Raw genomic sequence first — 12,155 nt, 5'->3', positions numbered from 1 at the left:
CTTTTGCAGGTGGGAGAATGGGAAGGGCACTGGCCTCCTTTGGCTCTCCCCGGTGTGGGCCACTTCCTGCCACTTGGGGGGTCACACAAGGAAACGGCACCAGAACGCGGGTACATCACTGGGCGGGGGCACGGAGATCTTGGTGTAGAGTCTCTCATTCTTCCATTTGTGCTCCTGGGGGTGTTCAGTGGCAACGAGTATTTCTGGGGCTGAAGGTTCCTCCCTAAGGCCCCTTAAGTACTCGCCTGTTGCTGCAAAATCAACACAGAGCCTTAAAGATGTATTTTGCATTTGACCTTCCCAGGTAGCCCTCAGTGGGTTGGCTTCTGTGCAAAATCTCCACTGGCAGAACGGATTTCCCAAAATGCCTCCCCCTGTAACACTGCTCCTGGGGACCCCTAGGAACAGCATGAGGGGGGGCGTTGGCAAAAACGCCCCTTCCCATCAGTGGCCATTTCAGCTGGACCACAACCCAGTGCCTTTAGTGTTCGATGCATGCTTACTTCAAACCTCTTGTAGGATGTCCAGGTGTGTGAAGAGATCAGAGCTAAAGATACAATTCTGAGCACACTTTCCCAGGGTTAAGCCGCCTTGAACTCCATGGCCTGACTTCTGAGTAAACATGCCCAGAATCACACTTATCTGTCTACCCAGCACTGTTCTCAAAACCAGTTCTCTGTTCTCTAGTGGGTTGTTTTCCTTTCAATTGCTTCTTGTGTGCGTGTTGTTTGCAGGCGCACGGGTCGCTGTTGTGCATAGGAAGGCAGTAACAGATTGCGGCAGAAGCTTGTCGTGGGCAGGGGCATAGAGAAGTGGATTGTTAAACAGTGGGGCCTCGTTACTGTTCAAGACTGAAATGTATACAAGATAAGAACAGAATGACCAATTTGCATCAGCCATGAGCGGGGATATAGCATAGTTTTCCTAAGTTTGTGATGCTTGTTGATTTAGGATAACCCTGAAGGATGGAGCACTTCAAAAGCGTTAGTCTGCTATAGCAGAACAAGCGAGTGGGTTGAATCCGGTGGGTCCGGTGCACCAGCAGCGTCAGTTCGCTCAAGGAACTTCCCCTGAGGCCAGCAGCTTCGTCAGACTTCCAAGGGTCATGAGGCCTCCAAGAACCTGTTGCATCTGACAAAGGCTCCTGGCCTAGGAGAAGGAAAGGAGCATGGCTCTGCGGGTCCCAGCTCTGTTTTTTTAAAAGACTAGCAGATCCATTGAGTGAGTGAGCGCACAAGAGCTTTTGTCCGAATGAGGCTGTTAGTCTTAAGGGACCACCAGGTACTCTCGTCGTCCCTCATGCGTGTGATGGGAGTTCAGGCCTTGGTTCACAGAAGATTCTGCCACAGGAGGGTTGTCACCTTTCACCCACTGACCACTCTTGGTGGGATTTCCTCTTGAGTACAGATGCTCTCTCCATCACCTGGACAACCCAGGCTAGCCTGATCTCGTTAGATCTCAGAAGCTAAGCAGGACTGACCTTGGTAAATGTTTGGATGGGAGACCTCCAAGGAATACCAGGGCCGTGACATGGAGGCAGGCAATGGCGAACTGCCTCTGAACGTCTCAACACCTTGAAAACCACCAGGGGTTGCCATAAGTCAGATGTGACTTGACGGCAAAAAAAAAAAAAGAGCTCTGGATCGCTCTGTAAACCAATTTGCCTTGAAGATGCCCATCTGCATTGTGCTCTTAGGGCTGCAGTCCTGTCTCCATTACTTGGGAGTTGACTGTCCCAGTTCAGTGGGACTGCCTTCTGAGTAAAGCCAGGCATGCATGATGAGGCTTTTGGCTGTCCTTATTATACCTTAATAGCTTGAGTTGGACGGGAGGGACTAGCTGCTGCTGGCCCAGCTGATGCACAGGTGCCCTTCCCCCCCCCCCTACTGGCTGAAGGCTGGAGCGTGAATTCCTAGAGGTTGACAGGGCCTTGTTCCATGGTGGTGTCATTTGCCCAACACCAGATTTGACAGCCCGCTGGCACCAGAGTGACTTTTAGCAGCCAGGTCTCCGCTTTTTAAGTGAGGTCTTTGGCCTTTGAGGTGGGATACCGTTATTCTTTTTTTGTATGTGCCCTTAATACCTGTTAGATTGCTGTTGGCTTTTAATTGTACGCTGCTCCATTGTTCTGTTGGTTATATTTTTAGCAGGTGTTGTTTTTAAATGGTAGGCCGTGTTGGGAACTCTGCTAAGAATGCAGCATAAGAAGTACATTAACCAAATAGGTCACCATGATGTAATTTAAAATTTAAGAAGCTGCTTCTCTTGCGCATCGTTTTGTACCGCTGGTTTTTTTTGGTTTAATGAATACTGGTTGTTTCAACATTCCTCCCTGATTTGTAAAGGAAAATTCAAATGAATACAGATTCTCCAAAGCTACCTGGAACCAAGAAGAGACTGGGCAAAACTACGCCCCCCCCCCCAAAGAAAATGCTGGATGATGAAAGCCCTTTTCAGCTGTTCCCCTGGTTGTGAAACTCCTCTGCCTCTACCTGTGGAGCTGAGCCTTTCTCCTTGCCTGTGTCTGTGGTATGATTACTGGCCTTAACTGCGTTTATGTATTTTGGTTTTTTTTTTCATGTGTCTGTTTCTGTAAATCACCTTGAATACTCTGGAAAAGGGGAAAGTAGGGCAGAAATTGGGGGAGGGGCTGTGACTCAGTGGCAGAGCATCTTCCTGGCATGCAGAAGGTCCCAGGTTCAATCCCCAGGGGCAGCTTCAGTTCAAGGGACCAGAGGCAAGGAGGTGATGTGAATAGACCCTTTTCTCTGCCTGAGACCCTGGGGAGCTGCTGCCGGCCTGAGTGGGCAATACCTGGCTTTGATGGGCCGAGGGGTGGGGTGGGGGTCTGATTCAGTATGAGGCAGCTGTCATGTGTTCAAATGCCCTTCCTAAGCTAGGTCTACATTGTAAGTGAGGGGTGGGGGGGGCATAAGTATGTCAAAACATAATAAAACTGCCAATAGGAAAAAGGGAGCATTTAAATCTTTGTATGAGAAACTCGAGGAGTTCCAGGCCTTGCGAATTAATCTCCTTTTCCAGAGGCGGGGGCAGAGAGGCGCTTTTTCGCCCCGCCCCCCCAAGGGCGGACCCGAGCGGGGACCTTGTTTCGCGACAGAACAAACCAGCAGCTGTAAAACGAGGCCGGGTTCGATCTGTAGGGACGAAGCCGCCCTTCTGCGCACGCGCGCACGGGGCCTCCGGCGGGCGGCCGTCCCTCCCTCCCTCCCACGTGACCCTCGTCATGCGCGCGGCCTCCCGCCTGCTCGGCTTCCGTAGCAGAGCCGGGCCTTCGCTTCCTGTCGGCGGGCGGAACTGACGCAGAGGAGTGCGCGCCTGCCCGCCTGCCTGCCTGCGAGGGGGACGCGCGCTCGCTCGCTCGCTCGCGGTCCGGCGGCGGGGGCGGCGTCGCGGGTCGGGATGGCGTCGCCGGGCCCCTCGTCGGCCGCGCCGCCCCTCCTCCTCCTCCACCCGCCGCCCTCCTCCTCGCCGCCGCCGCCCCCCCCGGCCGCGCCCTCCCCCCCGGCGGGGCCGCGCGGCCCCCTGCCGCTGCGCGTGCCGGCGCTGTGCCTGGCGTGGTACGCGCTGAGCGCGGGCGGGAACGTGGTGAACAAGGTGCTGCTGGGCGCGTTCCCGCGGCCCGTGACCGTGTCGCTGTGCCACGTCCTGGGGCTGGTGGCGCTGCTGCCCCCCCTGCTGCGCGCCTGGCGCGTCCCCCCCGCCGGCCCCGCCCAGCTGCCCCCCCGCGCCTACCCGCGCCTCATCCTCCCCCTCGCCTTCGGCAAGTACCTCGCCTCCGTCAGCGCCCACGTCTCCCTCTGGCGCGTGCCCGTCTCCTACGCCCACACCGGTGAGAGGCGGGGGGGGGGCTGGTCTGCACCGCAGGGAGGAAGCGGCCCTTGTACTGAACCAGAAGGAAACCCCGCCCCAATGGCCCAGCCAAGTCTGAGCATTGCCTGCTCAGGCCGGCAGCGGCTCCCCAGGGTCTCAGGCAGAGAAAAGGGGTCTGTTCACGTCACCCACTTGCCTCTGGTCCCTTGAACTGGGGATGCCCCTGGGGACTGAACCGGGGACCTTCTGCACTGCCAAGGCAGAGGCTCTGGCCACTGAGCCACCAGCCCCTCCCTGGGTCCGTCTGTTCTGGCAGGCAGGCAGCAAGTCTCTGGCAGAGAGAGGCCTTTTCCCAGCCCTGCTGCTTGAGCTTTTCTGCACGCTGGCCATCTTCTGGGCATGGAGTGTGTGTGTGTGTGGGGGGGTCACTGGGGGTGTTTGTGCGGGGGGAGTTGTGAATTTCCTGCATTGTGCAGGGGGTTGGATTAGATGGCCCTGGTGGTCCCTTCCAACTCTGTGATTCTATGACCCTGAATCTGGGGCAAATGGCACAGGCATTCCACACGGCTCCCCCCCCCCCAGGTTCTCAGCTGGTCTCCGGACCACCTTTGTCACCGGAGTCAGGGGCAGCTGCAGAGGGGGTGGTCGCCTGCCTGTCAAGTGGCCTTCCCCCCCCGGCCTCCACCCCCCCCCAAATCTCCCGGAATTTCGCGGTAGGGGGGTGGCAGCCCTATTCTGCTGTTGAACTGTGTGCCCAGAAAGGAGTTCCTGGTCTTGGCCCTGCAAGGAGAATGCCAGGAGAAATGCCTGCAGAGCCCTTGTGGCTAACACGGCTGAGTTCAAAGCTCCTGCTTGGCCCTGAAGCTCCCACTCCGCTGTCCTAACTGCCAGGGTCAACTTTCTGCCGATTTCCCTTCTCCTGTCTGAACGTGTCTTCTAGCTTTTCTGGTCCCTCTAACCCTTCTTCCTCCTCCACCTTTCAGTGAAGGCAACCATGCCTATCTGGGTGGTTCTGCTGTCAAGAATCATAATGAAGGAAAAACAGACCACAAAGGTAAGGGGGAGGGGGAACTGCCCTCGCCTCCTTCCAGAGGAGCAGAGTGTTGCAGGCGGCCTTGGGGGACGTGTCCTGTTGGCCCCCTTTTCTTCTGTCGTGGGAAGGGACGCTTCCCTGCTTGGGGAGCTGTTGCTTGAAGAGGCGCCTTCTCCCTCTTGCAGGTGTATTTATCGCTCATCCCCATCATCGGTGGAGTCCTGCTGGCGACGATCACGGAGCTGTCATTTGACACGTGGGGGCTCGTGAGCGCCCTTGCTGCAACGCTCTGCTTCTCTCTTCAGAACATTTTCTCTAAAAAGGTATGTCTCCACCTCTGCTGGGTGGGCTTTGTCTGCACCAGTTCCGGCCAGGGGTTTTAACTCCGGACTTTTGCCAGATCAGGCTTTGTCACCCTGGCTCCTGGTGTACGTGGGAGATGGGTGGAGGCATAAATTTCTGGAAAACTTGAATAAAAAAAACGGAGAACAAAATCCATGCGTAGCGTCTTTTATTGTGTGTGTAAAGTGCCGTCAAGTCGCAGCCGATTTATGGCGACCCCTTTTTTGGGTTTGCATGGCAAGAGACTAACAGAGATGGTTTGCCAGTGCCTTCCTCTGCACAGCAACCCTGGTATTCCTTGGTGGCCTCCCATCCAAATACTAACCAGCGCTGACCCTGCTTAGCTTCTGAGATCTGACAAGATCAGGCTAGCCTGGGCCATCCAGGTCGTGGCAGCGTCTTATTAGGACCAACTGAATTGACACAAAACATTCTGCATGCTTTTTAAGCTTGCAGGCTGGTTGTTATAAAATTTTTAAAAGATAGTGTACCATGATGTTGCAACATGTTCTTGTAGGCATCCGGAATGAAATATACCCTGGAACAAAGCTATATTGCTGATAATCTAACAATTCTTGCTTTGAGATTTTTCATAGACCGATATGGCTTTTTGCAATTTTTTTCTGCTTGGAAATTTTGAATCCATGGGGGTGGGGTGGGGGAATGCATATTTTTTCCTCTTGAAAAAATGTAAATGTTAAGAAAAATTGAAATATGTAGGAGCCGGTTAGTGTTTGATTTCTTGCCACGATGCTTGGGGTTTTTTTTTGAGAGGAGGGCAAACCAACCCATTTTTCAAGAAGGGTCTGTGGTTGTCATCCCCTCCCTCCTTCCAGGTACTGAGAGACTCTCGAATACACCACCTCCGGCTGCTGAACATCCTTGGGTGCCACGCTGTGTTCTTCATGATCCCAACGTGGGTCCTTGTGGATCTTTCCTCCTTCCTCGTAGAGAATGACTTGGTAAGTCAGAGGGCGGCTCTGCAGCAGGCCTCTCGTGCTGCTGGAACCTCGTCTGGGCGCTCCTGCCAGGGGTTGGCCGCAGAATGGCCTGCTACTGCCTGCCGCTGATGCTTGCGCCTTATTCTTTCTTGCTGTGGCCTTTGGTCTTTCTGCCTTGTGGCTTTCGGTTCGAGCTGGCACTGAGCCCCAAGTCTGGGTTATCTGAATTAGAATTTATTGCTTCTTGGAAAGATGACAGGCAGGATATGCAGGGCTGTGGGCCAAAAGAAAGGCACCGCAGTTGTTTAAAATCCCAAGGGCTGCCCTGGCAGGCACAGTTGGCGTGATTGGGAACCCTGACCCTCTGCACATACCCCCCCTCCCCCCGAGGATATTTTTTTCTGTTGGAAATGAAGGCTGCTACAGATTTTTATTTGCTTTGCTTAAATATTTGTACCCCGCTTTTCTCCCTGAAGGGACCCAAAGTGGTTTGTGTGTGTTAAGTGCCATCAAGTCGCTTCCGACTCATGATGACCCTATGAATCAAAGTCCTCCAAAATGTCCTGTCTTTGACAGCCTTGCTCAGATCTTGCAAATTGAGGGCTGTGGCTTCCTTTATTGAGTCAATCCATCTCTTGTTGGGTCTTCCTCTTTTCCTGTTGCCCTCAACTTTTCCTAGCATGGCTGTCTTTCCCAGTGACTCTTGTCTTCTCATAATGTGACCAAAATACGATAGCCTCAGTTTAGTCATTTTAGCTTCTAGGGTTAGTTCAGGCTTGATTTGATCTACAACCCACTGATTTGTTTTTTTGGCAGTCCACGGTATCCGTAACCCTCTCCTCCAACACCACATTTCAAAGGAATCTACTTTCTTCCTATCAGCTTTCTTCAATGTCCAGCTTTCACACCCATACATAGTAATAGGGAATACGAAGGCATGAATTAACAACAGTGATAAAAAGAAAGAATAAAATATAGCTAAAGCAAACAAGAAAGTATGACTTGGGCTGATCGTGGGTTCAGTGTCTGGCTCATTCAAAGTCATGGGCTGAGAAGCCCAGAGGCCCCTCCCGCTCCCACCCGAGGGCTGCAGCCTCTGGCCCACGTGCAGGCTTCACACTTGCAGCAGGAAGGGAAAAATCTAGCGCTCAGCAAAGGTCTTTTACATGCGCCGAGATATAAATGCTTCCCAGTCTTCCCAACCCTGCCCATTTCTCTTCAGAACAGTGAGGAAAGAACAACCGACAGAAGTGTTGTGGCATTCCTGTTAAAGACAAATCGATTTATTGAAACAGGCTTCTGTAGGCTGGAGCTCATTGCTACTCAGAGTAACCCAGTTACCTCACTAGAATAGGGACCAAAACACATTATAAAACAAGGCTTTTAAATTGCCGTGTAAAACCCGGTGCTGCACGATTCGTAGTTCCAAGACTAAGGTCAGCGGGGAGGGCCCTGCTACGTTACCTGCCTGGATTGTGAAACCAGAGACTGCCCTTAGTGCCTGATGCAGGAAGAGTTCTTTCAGAATCCGCAGGATGCTCATTGTCTTCAGGGATTTGATCCGAACGAGAAGGTTGCTTTAGCACTGCGGCTGCTGGGTCCGTTTGCTTTCCGCTTGGGTCAGATTTCTCCATCAAGTGAAACCATCTGATGGGATTTTTGTAAATACACAATCCAGGAATGAGAGAGGGGAAGTTTCTTATTTTCTCTGCTCTTCATGCGGGAATGTTCTTTCTCATTATGCAAAACTTCAGTTGCCTGAAATCCATAAAGCCTGAAATGGAAGGTCAGAAGTAGAACCTGGTGATTCAGAAGAAGAAGAAACTTGAGTTTATGCTGCTGTTCTCAATTGTAGTTTTTTTTTTTATAATTTTTTAAATTAAATTTTTAATAAAACATACAAAAAAGAAAAAAAAACATAAAAAACAAACAAAACAACCAAACAGAAATACAAAGAGCACTAATTATCTAATAATTAAAAGATACATTCTCTTAATATATATCTCCATAGTGCCCTGAGTCCCAGCCCCCACCTCAGTGCCCATCACCATTGGACTTCCGTTGGGGTGTTATGACACTACATAAAAAAAAAAAAATTCTCATCTTATAGTTAATTAAGAATCACATAATACTACAATTCGTTAAGTACAGTTTCAAAATCCGTTTTTGCCGATTTATCCCAATATGCGGCGGCCTTTGACCATATAGATTTAAAATCCTCCATATCTTTATCATGTAGAAAAGCTGTAAGTTTGGCCATCCGCATATACAACCATAGTTTTTCTCTCCACTCTTTAATTGAAGGTTTATTTATTTGCTTCCATTTTTTAGCAATTGTGATTCTTGCCGCAGCAAAACTATATTGACATATGACTCTGTCACCTAGATCTAAATCTTGTTTCGAAATACCCAATAAACAAAAAGCGGGATCTCTCTTAATTTTGGACTTAATCAAATTATTTGTTTCATTCAAAACTAATCTCCAAAACCTCCTAATTTTTTTACAAAACCACCAAACATGCATAAATGTACCTATATCCGTACCACACTTCCAACAAGAGGCCTTACCATCTTTTTTCAGTTTGCTTAATAATACTGGAGTTATATACCATCTATAAAACATTTTATATAAATTTTCTCTTATTTCATTTGAGATGGTAAACTTAAACTTTTTTCCATAACTTTTCCCATATTTCCAGATCTATATTATGCCCCAAATCTCGCATCCATTTCAACATCACTGGTTTAATCCTTTCCTGTTCTAAATTTATTTCTATAAGTAATTTATAAACCCTACCTATCAATCCCTTGTTGCCCTTGGCTAATATAATCTCAAAGTTAGATTTAGTTTGATTATAACCCAACCTATTGTCCTTATTAAAAACATCCTTTAATTTATAATACATAAACAGTCTTTAATTTGTAGTTCTTCTCTCGATTTCAGTAACCACTTCCCATCTTTAAATTCTATCATTTCCCTATAAACCTTACCATCCAAATTTAAGTGTGCACCTCTTCTCAAAAATGCTTCTATAGGATTAATCCAACCAGGAGTTTTACTTTCAAAAGCTAATTTGTATTTATTCCATATTTTTAATAATTTTTTTCTAATAATATGAAAATTAAAATCTTTATTTACTTTCTCCTTCTCATACCATAAGTAGGCGTGCCACCCGAATCGCAAATTGAATCCTTCTAATTCTAATAACTTCGGATTCTCTAAGAAAATCCAGTTTTTGATCCAGGTGAAACACGCCGTCAATTGTAGTTTGTTGAGATGAAGCATAGTAGAAATAAATACGGATGAATGTGGATGGCTCATCTTCTTGCAGTTGCTGTGATACCTGCTGCCTAATTGCGTGCCAGCCAGCATGCCGATTCTAATCTTTCGTATTAAAGGCTTCCTTCATTTACTAATAATGCTAGTGCGGGGTGGGGGGGAGTGGGTTCATTTTTTTTTTAATTCTCCGGCACATCCAAGTTATCTTGGGGTGCAGCAGCTTACAGCTCCGTCTCTGACACGGGTAAACCCTGTAAAGATTGTTTGAATGAAACAGGCCTTCGTCCTTTAGCATTGTATGAATGTACCACACAGAGCAGTCATATATGTGATACTTTTAAAGCAGTGTGGCAGATTTGATAAGGAAGTAAGGACTGCATGTACTTCAGTTTTTGCCGAACCTCTTGGTTTTGTGTGTGTGTGTGTGGTGGTGGTGGTGGTGGGGTGGTCCCTGTAATTTTTTTTTAAAGGGTTGCTTTTCCCAGGGCTTCAGAATTTCTGGAAATTTTATACTTCTTGGTAATCAAGAATCTGATGGCTACAGAGTAGCTGAGCTTGTGGTCCAGGTGGTGTCAGAGAGATTGCCCAAGTAACTGGGATGGCGGACGGATGGGAAGGGTGTTCTGGGCTCAGGAGGCGGGATTGTGGAGGAAGGAGAGTGGGGGCTGACTGCTGGGGAGCACGGGAGGGAGCTGTGCTCTATGATGCAGGGGACAGAGACCCTGCACTTACCGGGCCCTCTGGGCGGCCGAAGTGGAGGGAGGGCCGCGAGAGACAGAGGAGGTGTCCTGATTGATCGGGGGAGAGAGAGGAGCTCCCAGCCACGGACAGGAGAGAGCCGACCAGCGTGCAGTAACTCCTGCCCTTTCTACAAGAAGGCCAAGCAGCATACATTGTCTCTCCTTCTCCATTTGGCTCTCACAACAACAATCCTGTGAGGTGGGCTAGGCCGAGAACATGACTGACCCAAGGTCACTCGGCAAAGGAAACGGCAAAGTGGGTGTTTTGAGCCGCCGTCTCCCCAGGCCCGGCCCGACCCTCCTAACCTCTGTGCTTGCTCCGGCTGTCTCTTGCAGAGTTCGATGGCGCACTGGCCCTGGACTGTCCTCCTCCTGGCCATCAGCGGCTTCTGCAACTTTGCCCAGAATGTCATCGCCTTCAGCATCCTGAACCTCATCAGCCCGCTGAGCTACTCAGTTGCCAACGCCACCAAGAGGATCATGGTCATCACGGTCTCCTTGATCATGCTGCGCAACCCGGTGACCACCACCAACGTGCTGGGCATGATGACGGCCATCCTGGGGGTCTTCCTGTACAACAAGGTAGTGGTCTGAGGGGCAGCGGGGAGGGGGAGGGCTTTCCCCCTGGGGGAACTGCGCCTTGTGCAGCTGTGAGTTGTGGGGGGGATGCTGCTGCCCTCAGCTTCTCTCTGGACAGAAAGAGTTGCAGTGTGCAACCAGCTGGGGCTGGTGGGGTTTCTACCTCACTTTCTTGCCTCCTGGCCTGAAATGGAGCCCTCCCTGTGAGCTGACGGGGAGCCCTGAGCAGCTGCCAGAGCGGCACTTGCAGAAGCCGCCACCCCCAAGAAGAGGCACGCCCATTGCTTTCTTCCTGGGAAGGTTAAAGAGTGATTATGTGTTTGTTTGTGTGTGTGTGATCTGCCCACAGAAACATACTGGTGTTTCTGTATGCAGATCACATGGTGTGCCTCCAGGTCTCCCCATCTCTGCCAGTGCTCTGGGTATGATTCCAGGCAGAGTCAGAGTCAGTGGGAAACCCCCCTCGTTTTCATCTGTGTAGCCCTTCCCATGAACTTCAACAGATGAAGCTTCCCTACCCTTAATCCGGCCATTAGGCCACCACCGTTAGAATTGCCTACTCAGCCTGGCAGGGGGCCTCCAGGGTCTCAGGCAGAGGTCTTTCACATCACTCACTGGCCGGTCCCTTTTAAAAGGAGATGCTGCCAGGAACTGAACCGGGGGCCTTGTGCATGCCGGGCAGGTACTCTGCTGGGGAGCCACCGCCCCTCCCGCCTACTGCAGCTGCAGCCTGTTGAGCCTGCCTCTTGGTCCTTCTAGCTCAGCATCATCTCCTCTGATGAGCAGCTGTTCTCCAAGGCTGAGCCCTTCCAGCACCTGACGCCAGAGGTCCTTTTAACTGGGGAGGTGCTGGGGCTCGAGCCTTCTTTTGCCCCCCCCCCCACATGTGTAGGCAGCCTGCCCAAAAGTGTCCTCCTTAGCCCAGCCCTTTCAAAGGTCCTTCTCCTGCAAAGGCTCCAGGCTGCTCTGTTAGGTGCCTCTCTCAACCCTGTCCAGTGATCTGTAGAGGCGAATAAGCTGGGAGAGGCAGCCCTCTTTCGGAAGTGTTCATCACGTGCCCTCCCTGAGGAAACAAAGCTGATAAACTTCTGTTCTGCAGACAAAGTATGATGCAAACCAGGAAGCAAAGAAGCACTTCCTTCCGATGACAACCGGGGACCTTGTGAACCTGGAGCGGCACCGGAGCATCCCCGACAAGGCTCAGAACGGACTCACGTCATTCATGCAACGTGGGGACTTCCAGTACGGCAGGAGCAACGTTCTGACTGATCACTTTCAGTATAGCCGGCAAAACCATGCGACTGTTTACAACTCCAACCGGTATGATATATAGTGTTTTTGGCAAACTGGCACAGACCGTTGGCCCAAGGTTCCCCCAGCAGACCTGCTGGGGCTTCAGAGGGGCGTCT

At 50.7% G+C, this 12,155-nt stretch overlaps 1 protein-coding gene across 1 annotated transcript; it reads left to right on the top strand.

Moving 5' to 3' along the window:
• Positions 1-3,480: 3,480 nt before the first annotated feature.
• SLC35E1 (solute carrier family 35 member E1) lies at positions 3,481-12,119 on the top strand (the record flags this gene model as incomplete). Its single annotated transcript, XM_056844987.1, has 6 exons — positions 3,481-3,850; positions 4,815-4,885; positions 5,050-5,187; positions 6,043-6,168; positions 10,504-10,749; positions 11,846-12,119. Coding segments are annotated over 6 exons (1,185 nt in total), but the record flags the coding sequence as incomplete, so codon positions are not given.
• Positions 12,120-12,155: the final 36 nt, after the last annotated feature.

Source organism: Euleptes europaea, chromosome 2, assembly GCF_029931775.1.
Source record: "Euleptes europaea isolate rEulEur1 chromosome 2, rEulEur1.hap1, whole genome shotgun sequence".
NCBI lineage: Eukaryota > Metazoa > Chordata > Lepidosauria > Squamata > Sphaerodactylidae > Euleptes > Euleptes europaea.
The sequence above is the reverse complement of the archived record's forward strand: the minus strand, read 5'-3'. Positions and strand labels throughout refer to the sequence as shown.